Source organism: Myzus persicae, unplaced genomic scaffold (assembly GCF_001856785.1).
Source record: "Myzus persicae strain clone G006 unplaced genomic scaffold, MPER_G0061.0, whole genome shotgun sequence".
In the NCBI taxonomy this organism is placed as follows: domain Eukaryota; kingdom Metazoa; phylum Arthropoda; class Insecta; order Hemiptera; family Aphididae; genus Myzus; species Myzus persicae.
In genome coordinates this window covers 375376-391931 of record NW_019101524.1, presented here as the reverse complement: position 1 = coordinate 391931, position 16556 = coordinate 375376, and the positions used below count along the sequence as shown (strand labels likewise).

General features: G+C 27.0%; 3 protein-coding genes across 6 annotated transcripts in view; 2 read left to right on the top strand and 1 right to left on the bottom strand.

Annotated features, from left to right (window-relative positions):
- LOC111029418 (inositol-trisphosphate 3-kinase homolog) overlaps positions 1–9849 on the bottom strand; it is an 81115-nt gene extending 71266 nt beyond the window's left edge. The window contains exon 1 of one of the 3 annotated variants that reach the window (XM_022308400.1): positions 9529–9849. Coding sequence is in view for 1 of the 3 variants with exons in the window: in XM_022308402.1 (XP_022164094.1) it covers positions 9529–9591 (63 nt within the window). In the remaining 2 variants the exon portion in view is untranslated. Of the gene's footprint in view, positions 1–1511; positions 1746–9528 lie in introns of those variants that run through there. The other 2 variants (XM_022308402.1, XM_022308399.1) reach the window with 2 other exon arrangements.
- Positions 9850–12681: 2832 nt separating this feature from the next.
- Positions 12682–13948, top strand: LOC111029430 (tubulin-folding cofactor B). 2 transcript variants are annotated; one of them, XM_022308425.1, is made up of 3 exons: positions 12682–12823; positions 12899–13255; positions 13331–13948. In XM_022308425.1, the coding sequence occupies exons 2-3, from the start codon at positions 12911–12913 to the stop codon at positions 13709–13711; spliced, it is 726 nt and encodes a 241-aa protein (XP_022164117.1). In that variant the 5' UTR covers positions 12682–12823; positions 12899–12910; the 3' UTR covers positions 13712–13948. The 2 variants fall into 2 exon arrangements, with proteins under 2 accessions (XP_022164117.1, XP_022164116.1); XM_022308424.1 differs by having other exon boundaries at positions 12684–13255.
- Positions 13949–15353: 1405 nt separating this feature from the next.
- LOC111029429 (peptidyl-tRNA hydrolase ICT1, mitochondrial) lies at positions 15354–16556 on the top strand. Its single transcript, XM_022308423.1, has 4 exons — positions 15354–15652; positions 15848–16033; positions 16112–16281; positions 16341–16556. Exons 1-4 carry the CDS (start codon positions 15518–15520, stop codon positions 16426–16428), a joined length of 579 nt encoding a protein of 192 aa, XP_022164115.1. The 5' UTR covers positions 15354–15517; the 3' UTR covers positions 16429–16556.

The following is a 16556-nucleotide window of genomic DNA, read 5'->3' as shown; positions in this document are numbered from 1 at the left end:
CAAAAAACTATAAAGACTAAATTGATTTAAGTTGTAGTTTTTACAGTGTCTTTTAAAAAGTAATACATAATATGATTTGTGACTAATAATATATTTGATAAGTGATAACTTACAGTTATACTTTCAAATATTTAAATTGTCTCCAAAAAAAATATCTACTTATATCAATATGAATAATAACAAGGTTAATTAAATATAATAATTAATTTTTAATATGTCAAATTTTCAGATATCTTTAACATTCATTAATAATTGAATTGGTAAACTAAATTTAGAATAGTAAGTTTATGACATTTAAAAAAAATCATTCAGTTTCTCTTCTAAGACAATTAAAAGATTGATGCCATTTTTTTTTTTATTTATTAAATATTTTGTGTATTAATGTAAGTATTACATATTTGAAGGAGGTGTTATCTACCATCTTCTTCTCTGTGTCAACGATGCACAATGTATCGTATTTCACTATGGTCAGGTACCGTGTAATTATGTTGATTTAAGTAAACAAAAAATAGCATACTTAAAGATAACACAAAATATGTTCACTTTATATAGCTTCTTCTATACATAAAATAACATATTATAGGTAGTGTTCCTTAATACTTTGAATTCCTTATTATCCATAACTATTAAAATAATTACTAAATAGATTAGAGTAACAATAATGTTGCAATAATTGATAATAAACAAAATGAATGTTATTAAAGTTGGCTAACTGAAAATTATAAAGTAAGGTATACATAACTTTGATGGATTTGGGCAGATGCCATTTAATTTTTTAAAAAAAATGTCCTAAAAATCAAAAAATGTATGGATATATTATATCATAAAACCATCATCCACTATTGTACGACCAATAAAATCCCTTAGGCCATTTAGAATTAACATTGTAGTTTAAATAACTATAACAGTTATAGTTTATGAATTATAAATATTAGTAGCTACTTTCGATTCTAGAACTTGAATCGATTTAAATCTGACAACTTTTATCTAAATTAATTCCAACACACCTAACTTAATAAAACTAAAACGTTATACAATTTAAGAAACAAAAACTAAAATTATATGAAATAATATATGCTAGCTAATATTACTTTAAGTTAAGTATTATATTTTTATTTTATAAAAATAAATGAAATAATATTGTTCATAAAAGAGATTTTATCTGAAAATTAAAAATATAAGTATAATATATAATTACATTAAATCGTATTTCCCACTATGAAATACCCAATGAGTGCATGGACTAATCAATGTACATGCGAATTAACAATACAATATTTTTATGACGTTTTTTATCGAATTCCAGTAAATAAATACTATTTGAATTGAAAACTGTATGTAAGCTGTCTCCTAATTTTACCTAATTTTATTTTCAATTTAGATAATATAACAGGTATAATTTAACAGTTTAAAACTGAAGTGTAAACGTGATATAAGAAATAATGGTTAAATTGTGTTTTTCGTATAACTAATGGCATTAATGTCATAGAATAAAATATATTAGAACTCACCCTGCATTTTAAAACATAGTAATATCCAAAATCCTCCAAACACAAAAATGTCGATACTTTTCTCTACAAAATAAACACTCGCACTGCAGTTAAATAATTAAATGATACCAAGGTTTTGATTAATTTATTAGGTGGAAATGCGAAAAATGAAAAACAAAAGGATGTTGTTGCGCGATGTGTATATTTTAAGTAACGATGATAAACAGTCCGCACGTATGGCTGTTCGCTATTAAACTGCCGTACTACCTACGACTAAAAGACAGTTTAAAGGTGCGTACAGAACAAAAAATAAAAATATTTAGAAAAAATACATATGTAGGTCTATTGATATGTACTTGTGTGTGTGCATATGCTAGTATAATATGGACATACACTCGAGTATAGGTACGTAGTAAATTGGTCTTTTTTAATTTCCACCGGTGTTTTTGTTTACATAAAGTCGGAAAACTGACAAAATGTAACTACACACAGTCGCCCACACACACATACTATAGTACTAAACAATGAAATATATACGTATAACGTATATATAAAGGTAATATGTACAAGCAATTATTGTTAGTTGAAATTTAATATTTAGGTAAGCTCCATGGTTTGTGTACTCAAGTGTGCGATCTTTACCACCGATAAAAAGTAATACCTGTATACAATAATTGCTCAGCAGAACTAAAATACGATCCACATTTACCTCGAAAAATGTTTACCGTTTGATGTAGCCTGCGTTATAGGTACTGCACGTGTGGTGTGTAAGTGATAATTTATATTGTTGAATATATTTTAGACATTTGATAAAACGCAATAAAGGTTAACATCATTTTACGAATCGTAAAATTAATATCAATGATTTGTACTGTATGTAACGCAGCTGAGAAAATAGTAAGTACCTACTACCTCGGTTATAGCTACCAGAAAAAAATTGACTGCAATTTACACTAATTGTGATGGTGTAGTCTGTGACGGATGTAATGAAAAATATAATTTATGACGACAGTTCGATAAGAAAAGTCATTACAAAAATATTTATGAAAATAATTTACATAAACCATGTAAAAGAATCAAAATACAGTACAAACATAGATTCAATAATATTAGGCTATATAAAATGATGTATTGTAGTAAATTTCAAAATTCTAAGTTTGACTTGAATGAAAAACAATATTATTTTAGGCAAAAGGTAGGTGTAGCGTAAGTTATTCCACACAAATGTCCGAAACTAGGAATGTTCGTGGTGAAATTGTCTCAGTGGCGTAACTAGGATTCAAGAATAAATTCTGTGGGTGATATGATCAAAATTATTTTGAGCGTTAGAACCCTGTAGGGCTTAGTCAGTTATTCCCAAAGGATAATCCATGGATTTTAGAATTATATCACCAGTATTAACAATATCACCAACGCCATCAACAACACTATCCTCAGCTACAACAGTTTTTACTAAATTACCAAAAATAAAGGCTCTGGGGAATGATATGTCACCCAGATCGCCCCCCGTAAATACGCCACTAAATTGTCTAAACTTAAATATGTTTGTAATAAAATACAATAATATAGTCAGGTATCAAAAAATAAGAGTATCAAAATGGAATAAAAAGGAGCAAAAATTATTTTTTTAATTTTTACGAATTAGTTAAATTAGGTCAAAGAAAAATAGAATGATTTACAAAATAAATACGATGTATGTTGATTTTCAAGAAAATAAAAAAATACGTGTAGAGTATAAAAACAATGAAAGACGTAGGAACAATATATTTTTTAAATATCAATGACTCTATTTGGACGGTACCATGGTGGGCATTTGCGCTTTCTCTGATTTTAAAAGTGGTCCGGTGCCCGGTTGTTTCCATGGAACCATTATTATATTTTACTAACACACAAATATGCATATTTTTATAATATTTTGAAAAATATTATATATTTTGGACTAAGAAATTATTATGACAATAATTAATTGATAATTAATAATGAATAGTTGATATATATTTATTTATAGACGCATGCGGGGATGAGCATGTAAGTGGTGTTTGTCTTATGAAGGAAAAGGAAAAGGAAAAGGAATATTATATTGTTCAATCAGTATGGTATGAAGAACAATAATGCAATGTATTAAATAATAATCCCAAACAGATTTATTTTTTAATTCTAAAATTAATACAAATTTTAAAAACAACAACCAATCGGTACTCTACTTTATCATTGATTTCAGATTTGAGTTAACTTTGTGACAGTCGTGTACGGTATACTATTTAATATTGTGTTGAATTTAGTATGATAATTTAAAATTAATTTTTTTCTGAGAGTTTTCGGTAATTTTTAATATGGACAAATATCTTTAAAAAATAAATGGATGGTGCGGCTAAAAACAGACTAGCCAAAAAAATTAAGTTAGAGGAAATCGCTCAAAAATTGCAAACAATTTCCGGCATGTTTAAAAAACAGACAATACTTCAATCAGTAATGTAATAAAAATAACAAATTATTTAAAATAATAGTAATGTACGGAGTTTTAATTGATGTATACAATTGTTTTTATAAAATATCTGCTACCTTAGTACCTTATACAGTATATACGGTATAAAACAGGTTGCAACGATTGCAGTAAAAAATTATTTTAATTACAAAATATGTGAGGTTAGAATCGTTAAATCGATTTGTGCTTGCGAGCGAAACTAGTGGTTTTTTTGTAAGTCACCCATTTGGGCTGGTCCAAACTTTTGCCCCCTACTATAGAAAACTGTCTTGATGTGAATTGACAACTGAATATAAAAATTCCCAGGAGGCCAAGTCCATAATTTATTATTATTTTGAAAATTATAAGGAATTTTTTATTGACCCCACAAAGTACTAACTAGACCACCCCCGAAATTAAATATTAAAATATTTGTTTTACTATAAAATGTACCGATAAACATTGTGTCTACAGACAAAAAATATCATTGATTGAGCTTTGTAAATATTTCAAATTTTAATTTTGACTTTTTGTGACATTTTTCGAAATAAACCTAAATTGAACTCCTTTAAAATGCGAAATTGTTTACCTGAAAAGATATAACCTTAAACAAAAAAGTAACCTAATTAAAATCACATAAATATATATTTGCTGCAGACGGCTTACAGCTTTAAAAAATATTTAAATTCATTGATCAATTTGTTACTAAAGAAGCATATTAAAAATAATGATCAACAAGTGTCTATAATATTTTTAAATTGAAATTGAGAAACTTATAATGAACGGTTTAAGTTTCGATTCGTAAATCATGTAAGTATACGTCTACTCTGATAACAACTTTCAACTCAGTTGTAAGTTATATTTAAACACTATTTACAAGTGATTTTTTTAAGTCCAATGCAGTGAACCAATAAATACGTTATTTAGTCTTAAACCAAATTAATATAATAATAAGGCCAGCTTATCCACCGAGAAAATTATCTTTACGATTATTTATTTATTTATTTATATCGCACAGGCCTGACTGCCGAGGTAGGTCAAACCAAATTATAGAGAACTTATTATAATTATTACTATCCATAAATCCAATAAAAAAAATTTAAAAACATTTAGTCGGTTTAAGAAAATATGAACTTGACATAGATTTCAGATAATTTATTAGGTACGTATTTTAGGATCTTTGTCTATGACACAGCTATACAGCCTGTAATAGGAGGAACTAACAAATTAGATAACTTTTGTTATAGTCAATATTTTTTATATTTTTTAATATCATTTATATACTTGTACATTTTTTACACGTATAATATAACATTTTATATTTTTATTTTTAATACTGAAAATAAAAAAATTTAAATCTGATTTATTTTGATTTTCTTTGAAAATTGTATTATTGTCAATTTGTAAATCTAGGTTTTGGAAAACTTTTGATTGTAAAAACATTTATCTAGGTCAAGTGTTTTTATTTTTTTATGATTTTTTTAAAATAACTCATTCATTTGAAAACTAATACTAATACATCAAAAAAAGAAATTAAAAACATTTAGATTTTTTTTTTTTATTTAAACTTTGTGGATACAATTAGTTTCAACAATTCATTTAGATTTTAACAAGTACTTTTTAACCTATTTGAATATTCTCATAAAATATTTGAAAAAATATCTTACTTTTTGAATTAAAAAATTTTTTTACAACTGGATTGACTTGACTTGACAAAAATAATGAGATTTCAAAAAATTGGAAAAAATAAGCTACTTGACTTAAATAAATATTTTTGCAATCAATATTTTTCTAAAAACCATATTTACAAATTGGCTATTTGAAATATTACAAAAAAATGTACATCAGATTTAAATTTTTTTAATTTCAGTACTTAAGAATAAAAACAAAAAATGTTACGGTAACGTGTAATACAAGTATCAATCTGGAAAAAATAAGTTCTTAAAAATTAAATAATCATATTATGTAATGTTTTTTGAGACGCCAAGACAATTTTGTGTTTCCACCACAAAACTTTATTATTAAAAAAACATTCACGTAAAATATAAGTATTTATAAATTAACAATTTTTAAGTGGTTTAATAAATTCAATTAACTAAAGAATTTAAATAGGGGAATGCTTTAACACATTATTTAGAATATTTTTCAGTAATCTCATGTCATTAACTATTTGTTTGTTTTATAGTCAAAACATTTTTTATAAAATGTATATTTACGCATCATTTGATGCCATTCGTAAATTACTACATGTATAGATTACATTTTTTGTAATTTTTATTTAAATAAAATGTTTACACTATTACCATTTAAAATAGTAAAATAACTAGGTACCAAAGAAGATTTTAAAATTCCAATGACAAGACATATATTATCATTATATTATATATATTATTTATGTATAAAGAGTTCACTTATTTCAAAAAAAAAAACATAATTGTTATCCGAACAACCTCATACACTATGTAAACATGTTTTGTCAGCTTGATTCAGCTGACTACATTGATGCTTTACTTAATTCTTATTTCTTGAAATTGGTTAATATGTATGTATAAGTGAATGTCATATTATTGTATAAATATTAAACTTCGTGGACTGAATAAATATTAAATACATTATTATAACCGTTTTAAAAGTAACAAAAAATGATTTTTTGATTTGGATAAAATAAATAAAATAATTTAAAAATTTAAAAATTTAATTAAAAAAAATATAAGTGGTTAATGGGTTTATTAAGTTATTAGCTTAATTATATATACATATAGTAAGTAACAATAAAAAATAAATAAATTGTTTACATCAATAAATGTACAGCAGTGTTTAAAATAGGTATCGATTAATTCAGGGTCACTTAGGTACTATGAGCACAATTTACTTTAAGTACCCATTTTAAAAACTGAAAAATACCGGTGCAATTTAATACTTATTTTACAAATCAAAAAATGACGGGTGCAATTTAATATACTATTTTTACAACCGGTTCACTGTGGGCGTACCAATCACAGATTATTTCGTTTATGAAATTAAAACTACGATAGTTCGATAAATTATGTTATAGAATACACGTGTATAATAATAGTCGACATTAAAAAACTAAAATACCCTAACATTAATAAAAGATACGAAGTAATTATTATTAGAGCTAAAATAGGCCCCTCACATTAACTCATCAGAAAAGAACCAGTACCAGTATGCAATGAAACACTAACAATAGAACACATAGTTAGGTATCGAATTCAACAAATTCAGTAGGTAAGTTCGCAATATCTTCAACAACCCTCTGACACTTCCCCAAGCACTCAACGGAGAGAACACGACAGCAATCATTACATTTTCCGAATTATTAGCTTAAGCCACACATTATAATAAATTCTCTAAAACATGTCAATATCTGTAAATACTATATTTAGATTTAATGTACATTGGTTTATAATCCTTTTTCTAATATTAAAATACAGGCTAAAAACGTTGTCGTTGAAGCCTTAATAAATTATTATTAAAAAAAAAAATAATAATAATAATAGTCAATATGCACACAAGTACACAATAGACAAGTCGTTGTTATCGGATGCAATTACATATTCCAAAAATAAATGTTTACAGATTACTTTACTAATTATGTATTAAATTAGTTTTTTAACAATTGTTTCTATATAATGCAATAGTATTCTATTCAATGATTTCAATGTTTTTTATTTAGGAAAGCGGGTGTCTAGTGAATTTTTAAATAAGTGCACTGTGCACTCAATACTTACTTAAAAACTCCGAACGCAAACACTCATAGGTCATACATAAAGATAATATAGATCTTTAAATTTTAAAGTTACCTAATGAAGTCTTTACAGTTTACATATAACCGTATAAGTGATACACATACCAGTACATTAACCATTTCACTGCTACGAACGTACTATTACATCATACCTACGAAGAAAATATTTTTGTTTCTCAATATAAACCTCGAAAAACGTAAACAAAACCACCATGGCGCCAAAATAAGCAAAACGTATAACATGGTAATTGATAATTTATGTGTACGTTAATTTGTATACGTTATCAAATTTTTCCAAAGCGATGGAATTTACATTTAATTTATATTTATTTATGTTTAAATTATCTAAGCAAATATAGGATAAATCTAGTTTGAAATACTTTGAATACAATATTATATAAAAGTAATGTATTAAGGTAACATCAAGTACCTTCTTACATAACTTTTACACAAAATTCAGAATAAAATTTCCTAAAATAAAAAAAGACGGAAAAACCAATAAATGGGTATTTGAATGAGTTATTGTTGTTATATCTTACATTATATACTACATCATAATTATTCATTAAGGTATTTGTTTTAGCACAATTTGCACGTTATAGAAATGTCTTATAATTTTAACATTAGTCAATTTCCATCCACTACTCAAATAAACTATTACCTTAGTGTTATATTAGGACATTAGGTATCTACTATTTTATATTTATCAACAAATAAAAGTGGAAATCATTAAGAAACAAAACTAAATACTGAGTAGAGACAGGTAGTGGAAAAGAAATAATAATTTATATACCTAATGTCAAATATCAAAAATGATTTCTTGGACTTATGTACATTTTTTTTTATAAGTTTATAGTTTAAAGTTGAACGAACCAAAATAAAAATCACTATTCATAATTTACTGAACAAATCTGTATTTAAGTATTCAAATAGCTTTATCCTTCAGTTTAAGATATTTTTAGTTTTAAAAATATAGGTGGTACCACCTTAACAATGTACACTAAAATACCTAATAACTTATTTGGTACTTATTTTACTTAAGTGATTTGAATTTTTGTCAGCTTATGGTATTCAATAAGGAAAGATGATAAATTATGTAGGTAAATTACCAACTATAAAACTTAAACTAACCTTATCAAATGTTAACAGTTTTTTCAAATATTGACAAAGTGTTTTCTTTCATAATTAAGGATTAAGACTTAAGAGTTACGATCCTGACCACACTAAATGTGTATGACTGTATGAGTAATGAGCAGTGCCATAACTAAACCAATTGTGACCTATGTATGAGAATAGAAATTGAGGCCTTTTAAACTACCCACTATTAATACTACTATAACAACTATTGTCTACTATACAACTGTTTATAATAGTTTAATGAAATTCATACAATAATATTTGTACGCAAAGCCATGTTTATAATATATTTTTATTCAATAACAATTTAAAGAGGCTATATTTTTTCTTCTCAACCTGTAAGTTTACTATCAATTTTTGAACTAATCAACATGGATTTTTGAAAAGAAAAATCATATTATTAACAAACTTATTGTTTTTGATCATAAAAGATCTATACTTTTACCATTTTATATAAAAAAATCCATGCTGGTTTAAAGGAAACGCTTAAAATTACAATATTAAAAACATTTTTTGAATAAAAGAAATATAACCATACTTATCGAGAGCTGGGGACCCCTTGTCATAATAAAAATCCTAGTGCAGGGCTTGTGTGTGATGCACATTCTGCACATCTATTTTTCCCATCTGAGACTTATGCCTACATACATAATTTATTATGAACATACCTTGATCGTGATGGTTTCCGAACAATAGTCTGGTGGTGGAAATTCTCTTGATGGGTGCGTCATAGTAATTATGTTTCAACACACTGGTCTCACAAATATATGCATCAATGTTTCACAGTTCACACTGTAAGTATTTACTCGTTACGCGTTACATCCAAACATCCGCAGGAGTGAGGAGGAGACATTTAATAAACAAACAACACTAGGAGCTGGCATTGTTGCAAGTTGACGTTTCATCATCGTTATTCATTAACCATTATTGTAGCGTCTTCTAATACTCAATGCTGTAGATTGATGCTGGTTGCTGGCTACTACAGCATTGGCGCATTATCTACGTTATCTTATATTTCTTCATACCTGATAGCGTTATCGGTGTTATCATATAAACATAAACAATAACATTTTATTTACATTTTTCATTTAATGATAATTCATCATATTACTACTATTATATCATATTTACAGATATATATATATAATAAATTACTGACCATATCTTAAATTCATAAATCATGATACATATCTATGAGTAAGTTGTGAGTTTGTGACCATGAGACAATAAATTGTTGTACGATATGATATTGTTATGTCTATTGACTATTATGTTATTATAGAACTACGCAATGTACTAATAATGTAATATTTATAAATGTATAATATATTTATATAAATTATGTTATTTAATTATTATTCGATTACGTAAACAGTGAATGTAACATGTATTATTTTAGAAATTTTAATTCAATTGAAAATTTGTACATTTTTATAAACTTAATTGCTAAAACAAAATTGATCTTAACTTCTTAGTTGAGAGAATCAAATAATTCAATTAAACTATATAAAAAAAAAAATAGTTATTCTACCTACATTGTACCTACATAAATACATATCTGTAAATCATGAATTAAAATCTATACCTATTAGCTATTTACACATGATTTGATACCAAAGCACAGTTTCTAGTTAGGGCTCAATCTCGACCCCACACTTCCTAACAAGCCCTTTCTGACTTAAGTGATCAAACTAATGACTTCATCTTACTCATGCAACTGACACAATAAAACAAAACCTAACCTTGTCTGTACACTAACTGTTAAAACATTGATGCTCTATCCTCTAATAATGTAATCCTAATTAAAACTGTTCTAAATTGTATTTTTCATACCTATAGTTGCAGGTTTCAATAAGTAATAATTATGAACTTTAATATATGGATGCAAACATTTAAAAATGAGCTTATTGAAAATCAGACTTATCATGTATTACTGAGCAGTTAAAATAAACTTTAAATATGTAATTGTATTTTATTTTTTTAAATTATGTTTAATGAAATGTAACTTAAAACAAACTGTTTTATTTCAATTAAATTGAAGAATAATGTCCTTTTTTTAATTTCCTAATTTAAATAGTATAATAAAAATAAATTTCAAAATGTATTTATTGTATGGGAGAGTGTTTTAGTATTGTTCATTTAGTTAAAAACATAATAGAATATATTATGCCTATAATTTGAGCACCTGATGCAATTTTTGGATCATATAATATCATTGTCCATTAAATTGATGTCTGTCTCAATTGACAATTATAACTAATAATAAATTACTATTCTTAAACAAATTATTACATAGTACAATGTATATAGTTTGTTATTTATTAGCTTTAAGTTATAAGTACTAAATTTAAATATTACAATTTACAATACTGGTAAAGAAACCAGATATTTATTATAAATAATTGGTCACAAGGCGTTTTAGATAGACTACTAGCATCGTTACTATGATTGTAAACGTTATAACATGGACCTTAGTATATACTGCTATATCTTAATATATCTTAGGTCTTAGCCTTTGGTTATAACTTATTAGTTATACATTTATAATATGGTACACCCGTGAGATCCAAAATTATATTCAGTTTAATATACTCAAATACTCAATGGGTATTCTATAATTTTATAAGGAGTGTTGGATAGGCAAATCATCGTGCATAGACGCTAAACAGCGCCCTTTGAGTTGAGAAACCCTTGATGGGGAAACGAGGGGTAATACCACAGAATATATTATTTTCTTATGTTCTATTGTTCTGTAGTAATACCTTGAGGGCTCCATTATTTTTGACCACTTATCGGCTATCATCAATTATGTCAGGTAACTGTGGGTAGAAGAATTCCCACTGTGTTTATCAAATTCTTATTTTTAATGTGTCTATAGTTTTAAGCGTTTGAGTAAGTAGTCCCAAATTTCCAAATTTCTTTTTGAACTGTTATTGGAACAACTTATGAAGAACCTTGTTTTGCATTTCCATTATTTTGACCCAGCGAATATTTTGATATTTATAGAAAAAATACTAAACTAAATTGAAAGTACCAAATGTTTTTAAAGAATTTAAAAATAGTTAAAATATTTTGAAAATGTTTTCATGAATACAAATGATAAATTAAACATTAGGTGACAATTTTAAGTATCTACAGTTATTTGTTTTTGAATTACTACAAAATATGAAAATCGTTTGATGAGATTTTTGGGTGACTATCCGATGTGTCATAAAAATGTTATCTTAAAACACTCATAAAGTTAATTTGACTACCCAGAAAACTTCCAACAAACTACTATGCATTTTAACAACGAAATAATTTGTTAATTCTTACAATTTTGAAGAAATTTAACAAAATTCTAACTTCAGATGTTCATAAAATTTTTTTGTAGATTTAAGTTCTATTTTTTTTTTTTTTAAATACACAAATCATTAACAATTCTCTTGTTGAATATTGTATTAAATTTTCAAATTTTTTAATAGAGCGAAAAATTATTTATCCACAATCATCAAAAAAGTAATTAGAAAAATCGAAATTTTCGTATTGCTATAAATAGGTAAAGAATATTCAAAATACTTTTAAAACTGTATCATGTGTGGAAAATGGTCTTATAAACATTAATTGGTGAAAAATGAAAATAATATTTACAGTTATTAGTTTTTGAGTTACACATTTACACCAAATGAAATTGATTTTGTTGAAAACGTACTGGTTTGTGGAACAGATGGTAGTGAATAGTGATCCTCGCCCGGCGGGGATTTAAATTGATTTTCTTATCTTTAAAATCCATGGTTGAAATGGTTCTATTGCGGTATATAAACAATCATATAATTTATTCATAACATTCCTGTCGGCTACCACGATTAATTTTTATCATACACCAACTATCGAAAGGCAAGAGGCATGATTGCATGAATGACTAACAGTTTTTCGTTTGCACTTTACTGTCTTTACTAATTTGTTGGTTGGAATTTGGATAACGTGCGTTATAATTAAATTGTTTGTTAAATATTTACTAAACAAGTAAACAACTTTAATATTTAATATTTCGTCTAGTGTTTTATAAATATGAGTAATCAAGAGAATCAACTGTCAGACATGTTAGAAGTTTACATATGTACAAAATTGTCAGAACCGGAAATTAACACGAGGAGGTACAGAAAAGGTATGACGATTCATGATCTTAAAAACAAATTGGAAATGATCACTGGGCGATCAGCTGGTACGATGATACTTTCGGCTTACGATAAAGATAAGTTAGTAGCCAAACTGGATGATGACGATTCACAGTTGGGATCATATCCTGTTGAAAACAACATGTTTCTACTGGTCGATGATCCAGCATATGACACATCTGATCAGGATGATATTGATGGTTACAAAATGACCGAGGAAGAATATAATGCCAAACAAGTGTGTATATCGGCTTATTGTTATACTGGTTTCTGTGATTGTGTCTCAATATAATTTAAATGTATTTTTTTTTAGGAAACATTGAAAAGCTTTTTAAAGAATAACAAGTTAGGAAAATATAATCCAGAATATCTGAAACAACGAGAACAAGAAGAATTGGAAAAAGAACAACAAGAGAATATTGAAAAAGAACAAATTGACAAAATGGAAATTGGACAGAGGTGTTGTATAAGACTACCAAACAAACCTGTTCAACATGGCACAGTCATGTACAAAGGGCGTTTAGATGACAAAGCTGGTTATTGGGTTGGAGTTAAGTATGATGAACCATATGGCAAGCATGACGGTTCTTTAAATGGAAAGCAGTATTTTGAAACACTCCCTAAGTATGGATCTTTTGTTACTCCTTCGGCAGTCGAAATTGGTGATTTTCCAGTTCTCGACGATGAACTTTAAACATTCCTTATATCTTGGTATACACTATTATTGTTCTCATTATTTAGCTAACATCAATGAATTAGTTTTAATACTTTTTTTATACACTTTATTTTTTTCTATTAATACTGTTTAACAACATTAGAGGTGATTTAGATTCATATTTTTTTTTAAATCTTAATCACTTATAACTTTTTTAAGAAATGTCCATTAATATTTCTAGTATTGCTTGTGATAAATAAATAATATTTAATTTAATACTGTGATATTCATATTTGTTGGTAATATAGCCATAAGTTGATAAATATTGCCTTAATTAATTTTAAAAAGTAGGTTTAAGTATAAATTAATTGCTCAGAAAATCATTAAAAATTTTACTGCATTGCTGTACAATATATTAATAATATAGAACAAACTGTATAATGTCTTGCATATTTGTAAGATGATTTTTTTATTAGTAATTTTGCTTACTTTTAAGATTTGTTGAGTTATAGGTGTTTCATATTACGGGAATAATTTTACTTAAATTTAAAACTTATTCAAAACAAAAGGCTGGCTGAGACAGTTTGATGAGAATATATATATTTTATTAAAATACTGGGAATACGAATAGTATCACATTTTCACAATACATTCAATTGAAAAATTATTGATCCGATTTGTGTCGTAAGTTGTAAACCAACTTACATTAACCATTGGGACTACTCATTGTAGAATGTGGATTTAAAAAAAAATTAAAACCAATATATGTTGTAAAATTATGAACAGGGTTTGACATAAGATCTATTAAGATTACGAAGGATATTTATATCATGTTACTGCCATGAAATATTAAATATAATATAATTTAATTTATCACGGTTACTTCAATTTTAAATATGAAATTTGTTAGTACTTTTTTTTAAATGCCATCCTATTTTTTAAAAATATTTTCTACTTTGATACAACAAGTACTTTAGCTGCCACTGGCAAAACCTAATTTGTTTAAAAAAAAAACATATTCAGCACAATGCACGTAGATAGTATTTTAAGGTAAAAAACTTGGACATTTTTGAAAGAAGCCATTTTGAAGTCATAAAGATTACCATATTTTGGATCAGCTTATGTACTAATGTTATGACGCCAATTACACGCCATTATATTATGAACAAGGTATAAAAGGTATAGTAGGTACCATTACATATTATATGACGTTTTATATAAGTCATATTAATTTCAATTTTGTTTATATAAGATTAGGTACCTATAATTTATATAATATGTTCCCTGTGGTACTATTATTACCTTTGCCCTTTTCAAAAGAATGCACTGGTTGGCAGACAAAGTTTGGTTGTATAATATAGTCAAAGTGCCAAAGTACTAAGTAGTATATTATATAAAAATGGTTCTAGCTAGTGCATCCGTCACAGGCGTCACCCGCCGACCATTGCCGTTGGCACTGCGGTATTCGTCAGTGGGGTGCGTTCATAGATAACATAAGTTCTTCTATTATCTAAGGGTGCATTCTTATTTTGAAAATAGCACAGAATATATATCATAAAGACCATAGAGTAATAATTACTCTATGAGATATATATATAAATAGTATTTTTATATATGTGGAAAAGAGTACCGTAGAATTCATCGTTATCAATTCTATTGGCGACAATGGTACTGATAAGTCGTTGTTATCAGACATGTTGTAAACTCGAAAAAAAATCATTTTGGCGACCGGTGTTGGGAATTGGGATCCATAGTGACTTGAATCTAGATTTTGGTATTCAATTTTCAAGTATTCTACTTTTACATTACGTTAGGCGACTAGGCGTTTCAACATTTGTAATAAATATGAGTTTCATCGTTTCCAAATGTTTTTGCAACGTAGCACGGACCTTGTCCCGCTCCAATTACACGAGCGCCATAAGCTTGAAAAATCTACATCCAAACAGTTCGTTGAAAATTACCACACCGTCACCCGAACAGGTACGTACCAAATAGCATTAATTAAATATTTAATCCAATATTTGATGGTAATAACTAATAAGTAATGACTGTCGTGACCTACAACAGCAGTGAGACCTGCAGACTGAAGCTTTCCCTTTTTTTTTTACAAATTTATATTATTTTTAAGTTACCGAGACCTTTTTCAATACTTAATATTATTATCTTCTTTGCTAGTTGTCAGTCGACAATAAAACTTTTACGGGATATATACCAGTGGAAGAGCTGGACATCACATACAGCACTTCTAGTGGTCCAGGTGGCCAGAATGTCAACAAAGTCAATACCAAAGTTGACTTGAGATTCAATGTAGAATCGGCTCGATGGCTTAATGAAGAAGTCCGGCAGAAACTAATTGTTATTGTGAGTTAGCGAAAACAAATAAGTTGTGGAATTATTTAAAAAAAAAGAATTCTAAGATACACTATAATTTTTCTGTAGAATCAAAATAAACTGACTAAAGAAGGATATTTGGTAATTCGGTCAGAAAAGACGAGGTCGCAACAACTGAATCTTGCAGACGCTATTGAACGTTTGCGTTCTCTCATCTGGAAAGCTGCTGAACCTGAACCAAAGCAATCTGAAGAAACTATTGAAAAAATAAGACGCAGGTAATATACTTAATATTTAGTAGTGTCTAACCTTGGGTTGATATTTATTTTTATGTTAGGATGGAGAAAGCAAATCGCACAAGATTAATAGAAAAGAAAATGAAGTCCTTGACCAAGAGTAATCGTCAAGCACCAACAGTGTTCTAAATATATTTAGTATATGTTGCATATGAATTATGCATTGTTCTGTGAGGGCAACATGATGATTATTCACATTATTTTAAAACTTATATCTTATATTAATATTTAATACAAAATGTTATTTGTACATAGAA